The sequence below is a fragment of the Equus asinus genome, chromosome 19, assembly GCF_041296235.1.
Source record: "Equus asinus isolate D_3611 breed Donkey chromosome 19, EquAss-T2T_v2, whole genome shotgun sequence".
Taxonomy (NCBI): Eukaryota; Metazoa; Chordata; class Mammalia; order Perissodactyla; family Equidae; genus Equus; species Equus asinus.
This window is the reverse complement of record NC_091808.1, coordinates 19,353,128-19,373,985: the sequence shown is the minus strand read 5'-3', so window position 1 is coordinate 19,373,985 and position 20,858 is coordinate 19,353,128. Positions and strand designations below refer to the sequence as shown.

At 43.9% G+C, this 20,858-nt stretch overlaps 1 protein-coding gene and 1 long non-coding RNA gene across 3 annotated transcripts; one reads left to right on the top strand and one right to left on the bottom strand.

Annotated features, from left to right (window-relative positions):
- Window positions 1–9,654: 9,654 nt before the first annotated feature.
- On the bottom strand, window positions 9,655–15,157 carry RESP18 (regulated endocrine specific protein 18). The gene is made up of 6 exons (XM_044751487.2): window positions 14,892–15,157; window positions 13,045–13,149; window positions 11,881–12,013; window positions 11,610–11,649; window positions 11,400–11,489; window positions 9,655–9,829 (listed from the first exon to the last, which is right to left on the bottom strand). The coding sequence occupies exons 1-6, from the start codon at window positions 14,995–14,997 to the stop codon at window positions 9,779–9,781; spliced, it is 525 nt and encodes a 174-aa protein (XP_044607422.1). The 5' UTR covers window positions 14,998–15,157; the 3' UTR covers window positions 9,655–9,778.
- Window positions 14,903–20,642, top strand: LOC139041054 (uncharacterized). 2 transcript variants are annotated; one of them, XR_011495553.1, is made up of 3 exons: window positions 14,903–15,043; window positions 16,070–16,286; window positions 18,729–20,642. It is a non-coding gene; the product is annotated as an uncharacterized lncRNA (long non-coding RNA). The 2 variants fall into 2 exon arrangements; XR_011495554.1 differs by lacking the exon at window positions 18,729–20,642 and adding an exon at window positions 16,847–18,655.
- Window positions 20,643–20,858: the final 216 nt, after the last annotated feature.

Below are 20,858 nucleotides of genomic sequence, written 5' to 3'. Positions count from 1 at the left end.
TCTAAGATTCTACCTTATATTTTGTATTTTCCATTCTTTTTTCTCCCTACACTTCATTCTGAATATTTTCTTTTGAACTGTATTCCAGCTTACTAATTTTCTCTTCAGCTGTGTGCAATCTGATGTCTTGAACTTGGCTAGAAACAGATGGCACACTCAATCAGGGTAATAAGAAGAGTTTAATGAAGGAAATATTTATAAAGGTATAGACAGGTAAAAGAGTATAGACTTTTGTCCACTCACAGATGATCAGGCAGGGAGCCAGAGGAATACACAATTTGACCCCTCTCCCTTTTTGGCCTCTGATCTGTTGTCAATACCTACTATTGGCCAAATTCAACCAGAAATCAGTGAGCAAGGACCTCTGGTTGATGCAATCCAATGACATCAACCTGGAACATATAGCAGGGTGAAGAATGATGGAGCACAAATATGGATGGGAAAATGGGGACTATCGTAATCCCAGATTCCATTCTTGTCCTTAGTTTGGATAAAAATCTTGTACCCTTATGAAAAGTGACACATACGTCCCTAATTCAGACACGCTGTCATATGAAACTTAAAATATTGTTCAGTGCTGGTGCACCAGATATAAAGTAGCAGGGAAAAGAAATGAGAGAACAAAGGAAACTTCCATGCCAAGTTACCTTAAACACAGCTGCTACAATCTCTGTTTCTGTAGCTGGTCCTGAGGCCTAAATTCATAATTACAACTTCCTTATTCTCCCACCCATTTCGTGGTCTTCTTACCTTGGTCAGCACCTTGACTGCATGGGATTTTTGAACTAGTGGATTGAGCCAAATCTTTATTTCTGCAAGATCAGAGTCTTTGATGTTCCTGGCTTTATTTGGTTTCTGTAGTTTTCTATTGACCCAGTACTATTGCGAAAGAGAATACAAACAACCCCAGCTGATCACTTTGGTTCAGTTTAACCTTTCTTTGCCCTCTTTTTAGAGCAGCAAATCAACTTCCCCCTGGTAATTGGAGCCAATCATTGTGACTAATATAGTGACACCCATATCTGTCTATTGATTCAGTGGCAGAAGGAACCTAAAGTGGTCAGGTGGAGGTCTCAGCTTCCAGCTGAACATAACTATGACTGCTGTGAAAGCCTTCCTTCCTTGGCCACCAGGATCATAAAATTCATCATTCAGGAGATGGAAAGCAAACATTCCTTCAGAGGTTTTGAAGTATAATAGTGAGAGGGGCCATTCTGACCTTTACTCCTTCATTCCAGAACCCTTAGGGATGGATAAGGCATTCTGTAAGTTCACTAATAGTAGGTGAATTCTGCCAGAAGCATTATGGACAGGAAAGGCAAATCCATATCCAGAATATAAATCACTGCCCCTTTTCATGGTAAAAGGAATTCAGACTAAAAATCTGTCATCATGTGCACCATATTGGGGGCTCAACATTGTCCTTTGCTGTTGGCAAATTGGTCTGCAGGGCTGGCTGTAACTATATCATTCTCAGGGAGGGAAATCCATGTTGTTAAACCCATGCACAGCCTCACCCCCAGCCACCATGTCCATTGGTGCATGGGCCCATTAAGAAAGCCCCAGGCTAGCCAGGAAAAGAGGATAATTGATATTCACAGTACAGGTTATTTTATAAGCTGATTATTGACAAGCTTCTCCACAGTCCGTGCCTTCCTATGGTCATTTGTGTAGGAAACCACGACTATCTTCACACTCTGTGTCCATTCCAAGTGATCCACCCCAGACCTCCTTATCACAGATCTTCATGTCTTGTTCTATTCAAATCCCAGGCCAGCCAACCAATGTGTTAGCCATAAACACTGTATAGATCCCTATCTCAGTTCTCCTCTTCTTCTCTTCCAAGCAGATAACCAGATCTACCAACAAAACTTCCCACAGAGACGATTTCTCTTCACCAATGTAATTCACAGACACTCCTGAGTTGGGCTGTGACGTAGCAACCTTCCACTTCCGGCTGATGCCTGCATTTTCTGCAGACATCTGTAAATTAGCTCTGTGTTTTTTCTCTGTCCATCAGCTGGTCATAGAGAATTCCCCATGAGGCCATAATAAGGTTGTGAGAGGGAATGAAGCAGTAGGAGTCTGAGCTACCTGCTGATGCAACTTCCTTGTTCCATCCAGATCTTCTTAGGTCCAGCTTCATATATACCATTTCCATTTAACAATGGAATGCTGTGATGAACCTCCAGTTTTATGATTTGGTGGATCAGTTAATACCCAGTTCGTAATTACTTGTTGTCCCATGACCAGGTGTCCAGTATGCCAGGGCCTGGTAAACTAGGAGCTGCTTTTCAAATGGAGAATAGCCGATGTCATAAAAGGGCACAATGTTACTCTAAAATCCTGGGGGTCTACACTACAATAATCCTACAGGGGTTTGTCAGAGGATTCATGTGACATCTTGGTCTGCCGCAGACACTTCCAATGCCGCTGAGACCACTCGGTTGTGATTATCAAGTGAAAGGGCTGCTTGCATTGTAACCTGGAACTGCTGCAGAAACTTTTCTTGCTTCAGGCCGTCCTAGAAGCCTGATGGATTAAATGGGTCAGATTAGCACATTGAAATGTGTTGTATGTTGCCTCAAATGCTGAAGAATCCCCTTCTTGCACAAAGGATATTGTCTCTTTTTTTATTGTGGTAGATGTCCAAGGTGAAGTAATTTGTCTCTTTTCTGCGAGGTATGTCCCCTGGAGTTGGAAACACTGGGTCGTATGGGTACACTTAGCTTCAGCAGGTGTTGTGGCTTTGAAATGTGTCAACTCAGCTAGGCTGAACTGAGTTTCTTAGGATTACTTTCCCTGGATGTTTTCAGTTAAGATAGGCAACAAGAGACACTTCTGCATGAGATTTGAAAGGCAGAAATGAAGCAACAGCCATTTTTAAATGTTTACAGTTGGAAGATCAAGGAAGGCACTGTTAGCTCACATACGTTGTTGCTTATCTGCTGGCTCAGTACGCTGGTGCGAGGCAGAAGCTGGGCCTGTAACTGCTCCACCTTCTGCTGGATCCTCCTTTTGCTCCTCTGACTCCTGGCCCAGGTGTGACCAAGGGGGCCAGCGTCAACTGCAGGACACTCGTTCATCAAGGTTGAAACAGCGAGAACTGACCCAAGTTCCAGCTCATGCTTGTGAGTTGTAGCTTCCCCTTGCTCTCTCCCACTTTATGTCTCTCTTCCTTTCTGGACTGCCTGCCACACAAACTTTAAGCTCCAGCATGAGATGTGAAGACAACAGCCATAACAACTGCATAGAGACTACCTAACAAGATCCTACAATTGTATAAGGTCTGTATATATATATATAATAGCTACTAGTGATTCTGCTGCCCTGATTGAACCCTAACTGGTGAGAATTTGGTACTGATTGTGGTTCCAAAGGAAGAGAATCTTAAGGATAAGTTCTCTGAGGGTCTTCTGTTATTGGTGCTCTGCTCTGATTAGATTTACAGGCATTAATGACTGTTTCCAGTGGTAAAGGTGATATTGGCAGTCCATGACATGCAATGGTAAAATAATTCCTCAAATTATTACCTGTAGATACCTGTAATCAAGTGCCTATAGAAAGCAAGACTCTGCATGACCAAGAGTTTATTGCTATAGAGAATTTCACAGAAATAAGGAGTGTAATGGAGTTGATTGGTTGTTTCTACGTGCACTGGAGACTTGGGGGCAAAAAATGCTGAGCTCGCGTCTTAAATTTCCAGCTTAAGTTTGGTGTAAGGAACCCAAAAGTTTCTATCTAAATTTGCTCTGAAAGAAGCCATCTCTTTGTGACCTCAGCTCTCTGATATGCTCACGAAAAGTTATGATTTTGTAGTTAAACCAGCTGTTTTCTTATTGTTAGAATGGGATTGTTATTTTCAAGCTTCCTACATCGTTGACAGAAGTCGAACTCCATTTCAAAGGATAATTTTGCTAGTTATCGAATTCCAGGTTGACAGTTATTTTCTTTCAACACGTTTAAGACACATTTCTCTGGCTTCTATTGTTGCTGTTGTGGAGTTAATTTCCAGACAGAATATGGATCCTTTGAAAATAATCTTCTCTGCCACCACATTCACAGCTGCTTTTAAGGTTTTTTCTTTGTCTTTGTGTTTCTGCAGTTTCACTATGATTTTTTGTTTGTTTTAGTTTTTTAATAGTATGCTTAGGATTTGTTGGTATCTTGAATCTCTGGATTGATACCTTTCAACAGCTTTGGAAAATTTTCAGCCACCATCTCTTTAAATATTGTTTACTCCCTAGTCTCTCTCTTTTCTTTCTGGGATTTCAATTAATGGATGGTAGACCTCCTCACTGTATCCTCTTGGTTTTTTACCCTTTTTAATGCAATTTCCATTCTTTATCCCTTTGTACTTTTTGGAGGGAGAGGCTAAGTCTCTTCTGACCTATTTCCTGGTACATCAATTCTGTTTCAGCTATTTCTAATCTGCTGTCAAACCTGTTCACTTAACTGAAAATTTTTGTTCTTGTACTTTTAAGTTTTAGAATTTCTGTTTGATTTTTTTTTCTTTTCCAAGAACCAGTGTTGATTTTCTTTAATTTTTCTCTATTATTTTCCCACTTTTTATTTCATTGATTTCTTCTCTAATTTTTGTTTCTGTTTGCTTTAAACTTAAATTGCTCTTCTTTTTCTAGTTTCCAAAGTGTGAACTTAATTTGTTGATTCTGTATCATTCTTATTTTCTAATATATGCTTTCATTGCTCTAAATTTCGTTCTAGGCACCACTTTTGCTGTGTGCCACAAATTGTGATAAATTATATTTTCATTTTCATGAAGTATATATTTCATTTAAAATAGTATTTTAAAATTTCCCTTGAGATTTCTTCTTTGGCCCATGAGTTATTTAGAAAGATGTTGTTTTCCAGATATCTGGGGGGTTTCCAGCTATCTTTCTATTATTGATTTCTGGTTTAATTTCATTATGCTCTCAGAATGTACTCTGTATGATTTCTATTCCTTTAAATCTTTTAAGGTGTGTTTCATGGTGGTCTATCTTGATGAAAGTTCTACATGAGCTTGAGAAGAATATGTATTCTGCTGTTGTTGAATGGTGTATTCTAAATATCGGTTAGGTCAAGCTGAATGACTGTTCTGTTCAGGTCATCTATATCCTTATTGGTCATCCTGCTTGATCCATCGGTTACCAACACAGGAGTGTTGAAGTCTCTGATTATAAAAGCATATTTTTCTATTTCTCCCTTCAGTTTTATCAGTTTTTTGGCTCATGTATTTTGACAGGTTCGTTTTTTAAAAAAATCTTCTGTATTACTTTCTCTGGTTTCTAATTCCTTGTCAAAATTATGATTTGGCATTTACATGCTTGAACATAGTTAGCACAGTTGTTTCGTGTTGGGATCGTTGGAATCCCTGTGGGTCTGTTTCTATTGTCTGTTGTGTAGGACATAGTATTTGAAAAATCATTTGTAGAAATAATTCAAGGTCTTAGAGAATTTCCATTTGCTTCTGCAGGTGCCTAAAAGCACTAGCAATTTGATATAACCTTAATCCAATTTCAAGGACCTGCTGCAATCTGAGCAATGGTTGATTTATTTCCATTTTATCCTAATTCCTAGAGTTTGCTTCTTGGTCCTAGACCAAAACAGAGAGCAGTTTACTAGAGTTATTCCTGTCATAGGCCCTGGACACTGACATCTACTCCTCTAGCTCCGTAGGCTCTCTAAATCAGCCTTTCACCTGCTTGTTAGAATGAAAAATTGCCCCAGTCTAGCAACCCTGAACATTGGGTTCACTATCTCTGGATTCTGTTCCTCTCCTGCATCTTGACCTGAGTCAGTTACTCCTCACTCTCTTGCCAGCTCCTTGATGCTTTTTAGAAGATTTGGGGTAATTTTTCATCCAGCTTTTTTTTGGGGGGGGGGAGGGAGGAAGATCAGCCCTGGCTTAACTTCTGTTGCCAATCTTCCTCTTTTTTTTGTTTGAGGAAGATTGTCACTGAGCTAACATCTGTGCCAATCTTCCTCTATTTTATGTGGGATGCTGCCCCAGCATGGCTTGAGGAGCAGTGCCAGGTCTGCATCCAGGATCCCAACCTGTGAATGCAGGGCACTGAAGGGGAGCACATGAACTTAACCCCTGTGCCACTAGACTGGCCCCTCATCCAGCGTTTTAAGGTATATCAGATGCCACTTATCACTCCATCTTGCATCGTCTTAGGTTACGTTTGAACTCCAGCCATTACCTCAGCCACCAGCTACATGCAGGTGTAATCTGACACCATCTGCCTCACTTGCACTGCAGATTTTTGTTTTGGGCTGGGTCTTCTCTGCTACGACAGCATTAGATGCCCATGGGAATCTGCTCAGACATTCTCATGCATGAAAAAGCTGGAAGTAGAAGGAAATTAGCATCCCATAGTGCAACCCTCGACCCAAGGTTGGGGGTGGGCCCACAGGATAAATACTTTCCTTTTCTTTATCTCAGAGGACACCTCAATAAGTGTACACCCCAGAAGAACTGACCTCAATTGCCTATAACTGATTAATGTGCCCTTCAGTTAGCTTTCCAAGCCCTCTATTTTGCTCCTCCCATTCTCCCACTCTTCATCTTGCAAGCTCGTCCCGAACTAAATGACCCCTGTGAAAGTCCTTATTTCAGGCTTTAATTTTGAGAGCAAACAGACTAAGACAAGTTGTCTTCAGCAAGGAGGATAGTGTGAATAACCTATCTCACCATTACCAGAAGCAGAAATTGAGAAAAAAAGTTAATATAGGAGATATTACAGCATACTTGTATGTTGATGAAAAGATTCAGGCATCCGGGGGAAAAGTAATGATGGAGGAGAGAATTGCTGTGGTGATGTCCTTGAATAAGCTTCTGGCTTTAACCCTTAAGAGTATATCCATTTCCCTTCCCCAGCCAGTCCTCCAGATGTCCCTGCTCTATGAGTGACATCATTATTCACTCAGGCAGAACATCTCTAAGTTCAGGTATGGATCCTCTCACCAACAAAACCCAGTCATCTGTATTAGTTCCACAGAGCTGCTGTAACAAAGTACCACAGACTGGGGAGCTTAACCAACAGAAATTTATCATCTCACAGTTCTGGAGGCTAGAAGTCTAAAATCAAAGTGCCAGCAGTGTTGGTTCCTTCTGAGGGCTGTGAGGGAAGGATCTGTTCCAGGCCTCTCTCTCTGGCTTGAAGATGGCCATCTCCTCCCTGTCTGTCTTCACAGTGTCTTCCCTCTATGCATGTCTGTCTCCAAACTTCCACTTTTATAGTACACTAATGGTATTGGATTAGGGCCCACCCTAATGGCCCCATCTTAACTAATTACATCTGCAACACCCCTATTTGCAAATAAGCTCACATTTGGAGGTACAGGAGATTGAGACTACAATATATGAATTTTTAGACCAGAATTCAACCCATAACAGTTGCCAAGGCCTATTCAGTCATTCTTCAAAATACCTCTCCTGTATGTCTTCTTCCACTCAAGTTCAGGTCCTTGTGTGGCACACCCACACCATTTCAAGAGTCTTTCTAAAATGTTTCCAGCCCTCTCCACTCCCTAGCCCATCCTTAGACAGAAATGTGAGATTGTTCTTCTTAAGCACAGTTTTCACTGTGTCACTCCCTTGCTCAACAAACGTTCAATAGCTCCCTATTGTCTATCAAATACGGTCCAAAGCATGTAACTGCTCTTCTGCAATAAGAACTAAACTTACCTTCCTTTTTTAAAAATGCCCATCTTTTTCTCCCCATTCTCTCTGTTTCAGAATTATCAGCTTATATAACTCCCTCTAGGTTTTTATCTTTCCAACCTCTGCAGCTTTACTCTGGGGGTTAAAAAGATGTTAGGAGGGTCCGGGAATGGACTAAAAGGTATGTTGGGGATGGGGCACTTGGAGCTGGAGGGACCTGCATATACAAGAGCCCAGGAACATGAACCAGCTGGGCACATTCTGGGAAATACAAGTAGGGCTGAATTTCTGGAGCGAATAGGAGGGCAGAATGGAGAAAGCACTGTGGGACCAGAGAGGGTGGCCAGGACCTTGAGTGCTCTGTGGACCAGATAAATTGCTTGGAGTTTTTCCTATAAACAAAGGGTTAGGAAATGGTTTATAATCAAACTCCAAGGCAGTGAACACTTTTCTTATTCACAGCTGTATCCCCAGGGCCTAGAAGAGTGCCTGGCACATAGTAAGCTTAGTTTGGTTTGGCCCAAAAGCAGACTGAAACAAGAACTGGGGTACAGGGAGTGTGTGTGGGAAATGACCCCAGAAATCACAAATGAGGGATCAGGAAAGTGAGACAAAGAAGGAAGAAAAGTCAATAATATTAAGGATATTGTTGCACAGGTTACCCCTGTGGGCAGCTGAGCTGAATCTCACTGAGGACCCTCTGAGGGATCATACTGAACGTTTTCAGAGTTGTCCACAAAGGGCTGGAGGAATCTGCAATATTTTTGCACTAAACTCGATCCTTAGCTGGTGAGAGTTGTCCCTGGGGGTGTTAAGTCTCAGGCACTTCAGGGCCATCTGGAATGCAGGTAAGTGAGTCCCCCTGGTATCCCAGAAAACTCATGGGACCAGAAGCAGAGTCCTGGAGCAGGAGGTGGAAAGCTGTTAGTGGGCACTAACTGTCCACCTGAAGCTGAAGGCAAAAGGAAGTGTGGGCCAGCAGATATGGCGCAGGATAGCCACTGCGTCCACTTCCTGTGGATACCTGTTGAGGGAAGCTATGGTCTATATGCTACTTTCCTGACCTTTCCTCAAGGTCCTTGAGGACATGAACTGAACGTACTCATAGAGCCCAGGCACAGTGAAGCGCAGGGTTTCTTAAATGTTTGAGAATGAACGAGAAAAAAAGGAGGAACGAATGAGGGGGAAATATGGGTGAGTGGCAGGGGTTAACGGATTTAATGAGAACTAGATGCAAATGAATATGACTGGTCTAGTGTTGAGGTTAGCTGCGTCCTTGAACTCAACAAATAGCGGAGAGACGGCAAGACAGCAGCTGACTGAGAATCTGTGCCATCAAGAACTAAAACTTAATTTCTCTGGGCTGCTTTGCTGGGTGAGATGTATGGCCAAGTCCCAATTCCTTAGAGAAACAAAGTCTTGATACCTGCGCATCTGCTTACACCTGGGAGTATCCAGTGCTTGGGAGAGTACTTTGCAAAGTGTAAAGCTCTGTAAATAGGACATTGTGGTGTGCAGTTGGGCCGAGCAGGGGTGATCAGATTACCCACACCCTTTTAAGATGTTTAAGCCACCAGGAGCAAACTGGCAAGAGCCATCGGAATATTTAATGTGTGTGTACTTTGATCACAGCACTTCTCTGTTGATTCTTTGGAGCATGAGTGGCAGAGCCCTGGCCGGGGCTGTGATGCTGGAGGTGGAGACCCTCATAAAACAGCAGGGCCCAGGCCCGTCTGACATGGAAATGCGGGCAACCGGACCACACAACATGGCTGGGTGTGGGTGGGGAGGGCTGCCAGTCCAGCTGGGGTTCCACCCTCATTTCGCCCACTTCGGGAATGGTCACTGGAAGGAAAACAAGACAGAAACCAGCCTTCCATCAGCACCGAGGAGCTGTGTTCTCCTCATCCCCACCCCCCGTTCTGGTCCCACCTCTCTCACTTCAGAGGCTCTGGCCAGGTCCAAATCCCACCCATCCTGCTTCAAGACAAGCCACAGAAAGAGTTTGCATGAAGGTCACTTTAATGATCCAGACTTAGGTCATCCTAGAGCTGTCCCTCGGGAGGGCAACGGGGAGGACATTGGGGCAGAGAGCCTTCTCACAAGCTCTCAGTCAGCAACAAGGTTGCGGCCCACAGTGGGGAGTGGCTCAAAGAAGCCCTAAACAAGAAGAAACAAAGGATTGGAATCAATGTGTGGGGAGGTGGCCCCCCCCTTCACCTACTCGCCCTCCCCAAATGCTTCAATAACAGCCCGATTTCAGGAAGTCCAACAGTGACGCAGCCCACCAGTTAGTGCCTGTCTGCTTGGCTCCCACAGAGAGTTCACCCTCGCTCTCTGATTTCCCTTTAGGCTGGGAGCTGGAGAATGGCAACACCTTGTTTGAATTCGTGGAAGCACCATGGCAACCCGTCCCTCACAGGTGGGTCTGGCACTTAGCTATGAGTGCATTGACCCAGCAACCAATCCAGGCTTAGGAAGCCCAGCTGCCACCTTAAGGGAGTGGGAACCAGTTTCCTAGGACAGCATGAGGGGCTGGAAGCCACTTGAGGTGCAGGCTGCCTCCAGATGGAGTGCACGGCCAGCTAGGGGTGCTAGCTCCACTGCCACCACCCCTGTCCCCCCCCAGGACCAGGATGATCGATGCTTACAGGCCTCTCAATTTTCACTCTTGCTTTCCCAGGAATCCATTCCCCCACATGACTAGAGTGGCGTTTTAAAATCGTATATCACATTATGACATTCCTTCCTTGAAATTTCCCAGTTAACTCGCCACTAAGAATAAAATCCAAAGCTTTTGCCGCGACCTATGAGCCCCCATATGCTCAGTCCTGGACCCACTTCTCTAACCTGATCGTCTACCACTGACTTTCCCGCTGTTCCTCTAACAGGCCATGCTGTGCTTGCCTCGGGGCATTTGTCATTGCAGAACTCTCTGCCTAGGATGCTCTTCCTTAATATCTTCCCCCGGCTGCCACCTCTTGTAAGTTAGGTCTTAGTCCAAAAAGACTTTTGTCAATGTGGAGGAGTATGATGTTTGGAACAACCCACCCCCACTGCAGCCCTGAGACGAAGGGCAGGGGCTGTGCGGGGGAAGAGCTGAGAGTCAGGAGATGTGGGCCCAGTCTTGGCTCTGCCGTGAACTTGCTATGCAGCCTTGAGGAAGGCCCTTGCTCAGCCTGGGCCCCAGTGTTTCTTCTATAAAGATAGATGGGAGTGCTGGATGGGTTTTCAATCTGGATTCTGAAGAGTTCAAACATCCCAGGGGGATAACTCAGAGCCTTGGCCAGGTGACTTGCCCTGCCCATAGTATGGAGCATGGGGGTTGCTGACCGTGAAGGCCTCTGGGCTACCTCTCCTATTTATCCAAAGGAGCTTTGCTACCGCTTGCTGCATGCGAGGGAGTGTATGGAGAAAAGGGGGATCTCTGATTTTGAAAACTCTGCAGTTTTCAACGTCTATTTTAAAATCAATGCCTAAGCCTGATCCTAGAGATCATTTCACCCTTAGAGGCTCCAGGCACCTGCATCATGCCCCCCAACCTCTCATATGGACACCCACAGGTAGTCTGAGATAGGAAAGCGGGGGTACCCTTCAGTTGAGAAAGGAAACATCTTTTCTTCAGCTTATCTGTTCACACCCCAATACACATTCCCCCCTTCACCCAAGCCTCCCTCATTTAAAAGGTCTTTTGTGATTCCAACCTCCCTAGGAAAAGGGGGCCCCTCACCTTGACAGGGGTGGCTGCCTCTCGTTTCAGGGCCTTCGAAACCGCTTTGGAGGTAACGCACTGATCCCTGGTCACCTTGGCCACTGGGCTCTGTGAGGAGGGAAGCCGGGAGTCAAGATGGAGCAGAAAAGGATGGCAGGGCTCCAGAGGGGAAGAGGTGGAACCCAAAGGCAGGGATTTCAAATTCTTGAGAGGACGTCTGAGTCTCACCTTGGGGAATAGGAGTCGAAGTTTCTCCTCTTGCTTGCCCCTAGAAGAGACAGGGATGACAAATGGGGCCTATGCTTGCTAGCACCCACCTCCTCTCCCTTTGCAGATGTCACTAATGACTCATGGAGTTGTTTCCTGCGGATCCCAGACAGGACCACGCAATCATTCTCACAGCGCTCTTGGAAGCTCTCACCTGCGGTTTTAATACCTACTCCCTCTCTGCTCCATCTGTCCACCAGGCAGCAGGGACTGACCACAAGGCCTCACACACCTCACTCCAGTGCTTCTGGTGGGAAAGGCTGCCTGCCCGTCTCTCAGACATGGATCTTGGGGGTGGGGTCTGCTGATGTGCTCCATCTTCTGTGTCATCGCATCCTGGGTCATGCCATGCTTCCAGAACAAACCTTCGGGGTGAAAGGATGCAGTGAATTGACACTTGGGACATTCTGACTGGTCTGCTCCAGGGACCAGAGTGAGATCAACACTCTCCCCGGGCCCAAGAAGATAAAGGATCACAATTTGTGGAGAGAATTAAGTGAGACGGCATATAAAAATTGCTTAGCACAGTGCATGGCATGTAATAAATATTGTTAGGATTAGGATTCTCTCTGCTGATTCTTTTGATGATATTGTGAGGATTAAATGAGATTAGGGATGTAAAGTGTGCTTAGAAAATGCTAAGGCGGTGATTCCCAAACTTTAGTGTGCATCAGAATCTCCTGCAAAGCTTATTAAAACACAGATTGCTGTCCCCCACCCCTAGAGTTTCTGACTCTGTAGGTCTGGGATCAAGCTCAAGAATTAGCATTTCTAACAAGTTCCCTGATCATGCTGATGCTGCTGCCCCGGAGATGCACTTTAAGAACCACTGCTGTAAGGCATTATAACCATATTAGACATCAGTAGTAGTAGTAATATGAGCTCAAGGAAGATTTCCTATCTGACTCTTCTCCCATTCATGAAACTCTGCTCTAAGGAAGGGTCAGCCATCTATCTCCAAGGGACTCTCCACTCCCTTTCATCCCTCCCCTCTATTTGTCATGCAATTTGTTCTGCTTCCTACTTAGAGGCTGAGGTGAGCATGTGTTTGTGTGTGTGGTGTGTTTGTGTGGTGTGTATGTGTGTGTGTGTGTTCTCCTGGCTGAGAACTTAAGGATTCCTGGCTCTGGAAAAACTCAGATACCACCAGGGGTTAGGGCTAGTCCCAAGAAGTTGGATGCTGGCCTCTTCCAGGGGCTTCTTCTAGAAGCCTCTGCTGGACTCTTGCAGGGTTTTCAAGAGCAAATAGCCCACCCACCCATGAAGTGAGCATAACAGAAAAGTTTCAAGTAGAGACATTGGGGAAGAAAGCCTGTCCTCAGATCAAACAGCCTCCCTACCCTCCCACCCCCATATCTGACCTGGCCCCAGACTCTCTTCTCCATCTCTTACTTACCTTGGGGCACAATCTGCTGGAGTACAACTTGCAAGTTTTGGAAGACTGGGGTGGCAAATCCTTGGAGGGGCCAGAGCTGCCCCACTCCCACTTGGCCCTGACCATCTGAGGGCAAAATAGTGGCATCAGCAAGGAGCTTGGGCAGCAGCCCTCCAAATTCCAGTTGAAGAAAAGCATATCCCTTCCACTACCACCCCTGGGTTCCCTGGTCTCTGACCCCCTCATCAGGACCCCTCCTCCTTTCAAGACCTTCTTCTTCTCATTTTTCCTTTCCCCCATCTCCACCTGCCCTGTTCTTCAGCCCCTGTGCCTCATTCACCTTTGGCACCAACTTCCAGGTGAGAACCAAGCTTACAGGTGAAGAGCAGCCTACGGGGGTTCAGGTAGGCAAAGTTACACACATGGAATAAATAATCGAGTGAACAGGTGGTGGCATGGGAAGCAGGTGAATTGCATCTCAGAGAAGGCTGTGAAGCCTGGAGGGGATTAGAGAGGAGGCCTGGACTCCTTAGAGGAAGAAGTTTTGGTATGTATAGGGTTTGAGTATCTGGATCCTGTCGTGAAAGTCACAGTTGGCCCAACTGTGCAGAGAGGAAGAAGAGGGGGTGGAAGAAAAGAACCCTAATGCTATATACACCTTCCTTATTCCACGTAGATGGGGTAGGTTTGGAGGACAGTCCTGTTTTTTTCTACAGTGGAATTACCATGAGTCATTATGGACAGGCCTTAAGAAAGGAAATTTCTTTCCCCAATCAAATGGATCCTACTATCAGTTTCCCGACTTTAGGAAAGAACAGAACCTCCAGCACCCTTCTGAGAAGGAAAAGAGCTTCTGGAAGGGAAGATCCTTCTCTGAGGCGGTGCTCCCAGGACTGATAGGAAAAGTGTTGACCTGAACACCCTCGGCCAGACCTACAGGGCGCCCGGCACTGTCCGTGGTGCTGAGAGGTGGCCGAAGCCTGGCACGGAGGAATCTCTGGGGGGGCGGTTAAAAAGGGCGAGGCATCCCCACAAGGCTTGACCGTCCTTCCCCCCGACCTTTCCTGTCATTCGCCACCAGTTCGCGTCCCCCCTACAGTTCTTGGAGAGTCCCCTGCCTTGGCCTCTGAACCCAAGAACCGGGCGGGGAGGGATGGCGTCAGTCTAGGAGTTTGTGCCGCGTTCCCGACGCGCCGGGCGCGGGAATCCTGGAGTCTGCGCAGTCGGGCTCTAGCTACTCGGACTGAGTCAGCGCTGGTCTCCCCGCGGGCGCCGAGGGGAGGCGGAGAAGGAAGGATGGGCCCTTTCCCCTCCATCCTCTTTTACCCCAGCCTGGCCTTCCCCTTCTTATTGGAAATCGGATGGCAGCCACCAGGCTCTGGGGGCTTATGAAGAAGCTCTGGCTCTTCTCTCGGCCCAGCCTTCTTTCCGGAGCCGGGACCCGGATGCCCGCGGTTCCTGCCTCTACTGTGAAGGGATCCTGATCCCCTGCCGATCCTGATCCCTTGCCGATCCCTCAGCCCTGGGCATCTCTTCCCCGGCCCTTCGGCGCGTCTTGCTTCTCCTGTGGCCGCACAGGCCAGTTTTACTTCCCTCTGCCCATTTGTCTTCCCGGCCTTCCCCGCCACCCCCTCCCCTGGCCCGAATCCCCAACCTTCCGGAATCCGCTTCCCTTAGGTCCAGATCCCATATGCAGAACCCTACCCCAAGCCTCCGCCTCTTTCTACGAGATGCCCTCTACGTTTCTTTCTTTTCACGCCCCCAAACACATTCTTTTCCTCTTCATTTCCTAACCCTGAGGCCCCCTGACCCACTTCTCTCAGGATCGCTCTCTGTCCCTGTCCGCACCCCCCAGGTTTCCTCCTGACCGTGGCCACTAGTGTCGCTGCAGCCTCCTGGGCGGCTGTTCAGCAGCAGGAAGCAGAGGAGCAGCCGGAGCCCCCCAGAGCCCCCAGGCCACAGCGGGCGCCGCATCCTGCCGGGCTTGGCGAGCTGACTCCCCACCTAAGTCGCAGAGGAGGTAGAGACCTCACCCGGAGGGGGTCAGGCGAGCTGTTGCTTCCCCCAGGCTAGCGAGGCTGGATCTGCGCAGCCCTCCCTTGGCCCCTCGGCCAATCGCGGGCGGGCCCTGTCCCTACGGATGCCTACCCAACTCCTCCTTCCCTTTACGGCCCCCTCAGCCACCCCACCCGACCCCCGGGCACCTGCTCCTATTTAAATGTAAACCAAGTCCCAACAACTAGCACTTCTACTCCCCGTCCCGTGGCTGGAGAAACTGATTACGTGTAAGATGTGGATATGAATTGTATCCACCTCATAGTTTTGTTGTGAGGATTAAATATGAAGAGCGACTGGACAGTAGACACTCAATGTATTTAGTCTATTTTTATTACCTTTGAGGCTCAGTTTACCCTCACGCTCCTAAAAACCTTCAAACCTACTTAGGTAGGACCTGCAAAATGTATTGCACATCTATCCACTTCTCTCCGCATGCGCTGCCATCTCCCTAGCTCAGACCCCGGAGTCTTTTTCAACAGACCTATTACAATAACTAACTAGCCAGCTAACTAACTGATCTCTTGCTTCCACTTTTGTTTATTTATAGGCTAGTATGTGAGCTTTCTAATCCCTAGACTGACATTTCAGTATTTTTTTCATTAAGCTTAGAATATTTATTATGAAATTTTTCAAATATTAAAAGGGAGAAGAATCTAATGACCTCTCATATACCTACCACCCAGACTTTATTATTAAGATTTTGTCACAGTTGCTTCCTTCTCTTGATGAAGTATTTAAAGGTAATTTACAGACATCATGACATTTCACTCCTAAATAATTCAATATACATCTCTTAGAATTAACGATAGTTTCCTATATAACCCCAATACCATTATGACTTCTGTGGTCAGGTGAATAATGGCCCTTAAAGATGTCCATGTTTGAACCCCTGGAACCTGTGAATAGGTTGCTTTACCTGGTAAAAGGGACTTCACAGCTGTGATTAACCTTAGAAGGTGACTGACCTCAATTATCCTGGATTTTCCAGTTGTGCCCGATATAATCACAAGAGTCTTTATAAGAGAGAAGCAGGAGGGTCCGAGTCAGTAGTGGGAAGACGTGATGTTGGAAGCAAAAGACTGGAGTGATGCAAGGAAGGGGCCACAAGCCAAGGAATGCAAACAGCCTCTAGCAGCTGGAAAAGGCAAGGAAAAGGAACACAGCCCTGCTGACATCTTGATTTTAGACTTCTGACTTCCCGAATGGTAAGATACAAAATTTGTGTTGTTTTAAGCCACTAAATTTGAGGTGATTTGTTACAGCAGCAATTGGAAGTGAATATAAAGTCTAAAAATATTTACAATTCCCTAATTTACATAATTCTCTCATACTTCCGATGTGACTCCTTTATTAGATAAATGGTTTGTAAATATTTTCTCCCACTCCAAGCATTTCATTTTCATTTTCTTAATAGTGTCTTTTGAAGAGCAAAATGTTTTAATTTTGAGGAAGTCTAATTTATTAATTTTAGCTTTTATGGCTAATGCTTTCTGTGTTGGTAGAAATGTTTGCCTACCCCAAACTTACCAAGATTTTCTGTTTTCTTCCAAAAGATTGGTGATGCTGGCCTCATCAAATCAGTCAGAAAGGGTTCCCTCTTTTGTTCTGCTCTGAAAGAGTTTGTGTATGATTGATATTTCTTCTTCTTTAAGTGTTAGGGCCTGGAATTTCTTTTTTTTTTTTTAAGGATTGGCACCTGAGCTAACAACTGTTGCCAACCTTTTTTTTCTTTTCTGCTTTATCTCCCCAAACCTCCCGTACATAGTTGCAGGTCCTTCTAGCTGTGGGATGTGGGACGCCGCCTCAACGTGGCCTGACAAGCAGTGCCATGTCTGCACCCAGGATCTGCACCCTGGGCTGCCGCAGTGGAGGGCACGAACTTAACCACTCCGCCACGGAGCCAGCCCCTGGAATTTCTTTGAGAGAAAGTTTTATTACCATTTCAAGTTCTTTAGCTATTCAGACATCCTATTTCTTTTCATGTCTGTTTTGGAAACTTGAATTTTTCAAGAAATTTGTCCCTAACATTCCAGTTACCACATTTGTTAGCATAAAGATGTTCATAATATTTATTACCCTTTTAATAGCTGTAGAATTTGAAGTGATTCCACTTTTTAAATTCCCGATTGTGATAATTTGTATTTTTCCTCTTTTTACCTTTATCAGTGTAAATAGAGGTTTACCAATTTTAAAGAACTGCCTTGTGGTTTAACTGCCTTTCCTCTATTGTTTGACCATTTTATTGATTTCCCATCTCATCATTATTTCCTTCTATTTTCTTTGGGTTTCATTTCTTCTCTTTTTCTGGCTTCTTGAGTTGGTAGCTGAGATCATTAACTTTAAATGTTTTCTTCTTTATAACAAATGCATATAAAGTTATACATTTCCCTCTAAGCATTACTTTTGTGTGTTTTTATTATTTTTGGTTACTATTTTCTAATTTTTCTTGTGACTTCTTAGACCCATGGATTATTTAGAAGGATATTGCTACTGGGGACTTTTTAGAGTTTTTTTGTTATTTATCTATATTTTAATTTCAGTGTGGTCTGAGAACATGCTCTGTATGAGTTCAGTTGTTTTGGCTTTATTGATTTTGCCTCATGGCTCAACATATACTCTATCTTGGTGAATGTTCCATGTACATGTGAAAAGAGCGTGTATTCTGCAATTGTTGGTTTTAGTGCTCTATAAGTGTCGAGTAAGTCAGGTTGATTAATAATGTTCAATTTTTTCACATTTGTATTGATTTTTGTCTGCTTGATCTATCCATCATATTCAAATATATTTGTGGAATTTTCTATCTTTCCTTTAGGTTCTATCAATTTTAATTTTTTTAAACAATGTTATTCAGTGCATCCACATTTAGGATTGTGAGGTCCTTTTGAAGAATTGACCCTTTTATCATTATGAAATATCCCTCTTTATCTCTAATAATACTGCTTATCTTAAGCCTACTCTTTCTGATATTGAGATGGCCGCAACAGCTTTCTGTTGGTTAGCATTTTCATGGCATATTTTTTTCCATTATTTTATTTTCAAGTTATCTCTGTCGTTATATTTAAAGTATATCTCCTGTAAACAAGATATAGTTTGATTCTGTTTATTTTTAAATCGAGACCAGCAATTTCTGCCTTTTAATTGGATTGTTTAGTTATTTGTATTTAATATAATTATTGCTATGTTTGGGGTTAATTCTGCCATTTTGTTATTTGTTTTCTATTTGACTTATCTGTTTTCTCTTCCTTTGTTTCCTCTCTCCTTTCATTTGGAATAATGAAGTAATTTTTAGTATTCAATTTTATTTTATCTATTAACCTTTTAGCTGTACCCCATTGTGTTATTTTTAGGAGGTTGCTCTAGAAATTACAGTGAACGTCTTAATTTATCACAACCACTGTAAGTTAACATTATGCCACATCACTTAAAATATATAAACCTTACAACAATAGAATTCATTTGTTCCTCCCATTGTGTAATATTGTTATATGTTTTATTTCTACATATTTTGTAAACCACACAAGACTTTTTAAATTTATTTTTGCCTTAATAAGTCAGTAAAGTTGTTAATGACATTAAGAAAAAATGGTCTTTTAGATTTACTCACATGTTTACCATTTCTGATGTATGTTCCTTATTCCTTCCTTCAGATTCCACTTTCTCTCTGGGATCATTTTCTTCCAGTTTGAAGAGCTTCCTTTGGCATTTCTTGTGCAGGCCTGCTGACAATGACCTCTCATACTTTTGTTTGTTTAAAAATATCTCCATTTCTCCTTCATTTAAAAAAATGTTGCCACTATGTATAGAATCTTGGGTCTACTTTTTTTGTTCCGCGTTTAAAGATATCGTTCTGTTGTCTTCTGGCTTCAGTGGGCTAAAAGACAGCCTTCATTTTCAGCATTGTCCCTCTGAAAAAAATGTGTCTTTTTTTCTCTGTTTTAAATATTTTCCTCCTCATTTTGGTTTTCAGCAACTGGGTTATGATGTGCCTATATGTGGCTTTTTTGTATTTATCCTGCATGGGGTCTACTTCTTTATATGTGAGTTGACGTATTTCACCATTATTGGAAAATTTTTAGCTATTATCTGTTCAAACACTTTCTGTCCCCCATGTGTCTCTCCTTGCCTTCTGAGGCTCCCATTACATATAGCTTAGACTACTTGCTATTGTCCTACAGGTCTTAGATTCTGTGTTCTGTTTTTATTTTAATCTTTTTCTCTCAGTGCTTCTGTTTGGATAATTTCTATCTACTTGATCCTTTCTTCTGCTGCATCCAGTCTGCTCTTAAACTCATTCAATGAATTTTTTATTTCAGATATTATTTTTTTTATAGAATTTGAATTTTATTCTTTTTTATAGTTTCCATTTCTCTGTGGAGCTTCCCCAATTGTTTATATTTCCTTGTAAGTTATTTAACATATTTATAATAACTGTTTTTAATTCCTTGTCAGCTCTCCTATGGGTCTGCTTTTATTGATGATTTTCTCTTGATTATGGTTTACCCTTTCCTGCTTCTTTGCCCACTACTTTTTTGTTGTATCTGGACATTTGGGGTCAATGCATGGTAGACACTGTGAATTTTATTATCTTCCTTTAAAAAGTGTCAAGTTTGTTCTGGCGGGCGATTACATTTTTTGACAGAAAATCTGGAAGCCTGGTTAGGGCAGGAGTATTTCAGTTCTGCTCTTAACCCTAGACTGTATCCCTTAGGCCTGGGGCACTGTACTTATGCCTAGGATGTGGTCCTTTTGGCATTCAAGGAAAACCCCAAAGTGTTTACCAAGGCCCTCTAATTTTATGGGTCTTGAATCCCAAACTTAGTCTCCCTAACACTGTGGCAGCTTCTAAACTCCCTGTTCAGATATTTGACTTTTCCACTCGGTTCCTTGAAATCTCACCTTGCACAAGTGCCATTTAGAATGTAGCTACGGATTTGTGGGGAATTTGTATGTGGATTTTTGGATTCCTCTCTCTGTAGCTCACTCATTTTCCAGATTTCTTCCTCAATTTCCAGCTGCCCTGGCTTTTCTGTCCTCGAGCCTCTGCTTCTGTGGCCGGTCAGACTGCCACTCTCTGCCTGAGCTCTATTTCCCCATGTGCCGCAGGGAACTGTGAAGTGCCCTCAGGGGAAAAGCCTGTTAAATGTGGGACTCACCCAGTTTCCTTTTATCAAGGATTATATTCCCTCTACTAGTTTTTCTTGCTTTTAGTTGGTCTCCATGCTTTCATACAGTTATTTTTATATTTCGTCTAGAGTATATATTCAGCGTCAATAGGAGAGTCATCAAGCTATTTTGTCACACCAGGAACTGGAGGTTTATCTGGTTATCATTGATTGTGTACTGCACATGGGATTTTTAAGTTATTCACAGAAATAATTTGAGGCCTAGGAACAACTGAGTGTGAACCTGCTTTGAGAAGCATAATGCTACAGGAAAAAGGGATATATTGGTCTTTGGCTGGGTTGAGCAGAGGTAGATATGCTCTTCTCTCCCTTTTAAGATTTCAAACCACCAGGGAAATAGCCATCAAAATGATAAATTTCATATGCATCGATACCATCCTTCTTTTTGCTCTTTATTGGAGGGGGCCCTGATGCTGACAGCAATACCCTCAGAAGGCCAAGCAGGTTCTCAGGCCTATTGGAGCTGGAGTTTAAAGGAAAGACATTCCTTTCCCAAGGTGGACAAAGACCACCATAAAGTGTGCGTGAGGTGGGGTAAGTGGGTGAGGAAAGATTGCAGTTCAGCTGTGGTCCTACCCCACCTCCCATTCATGT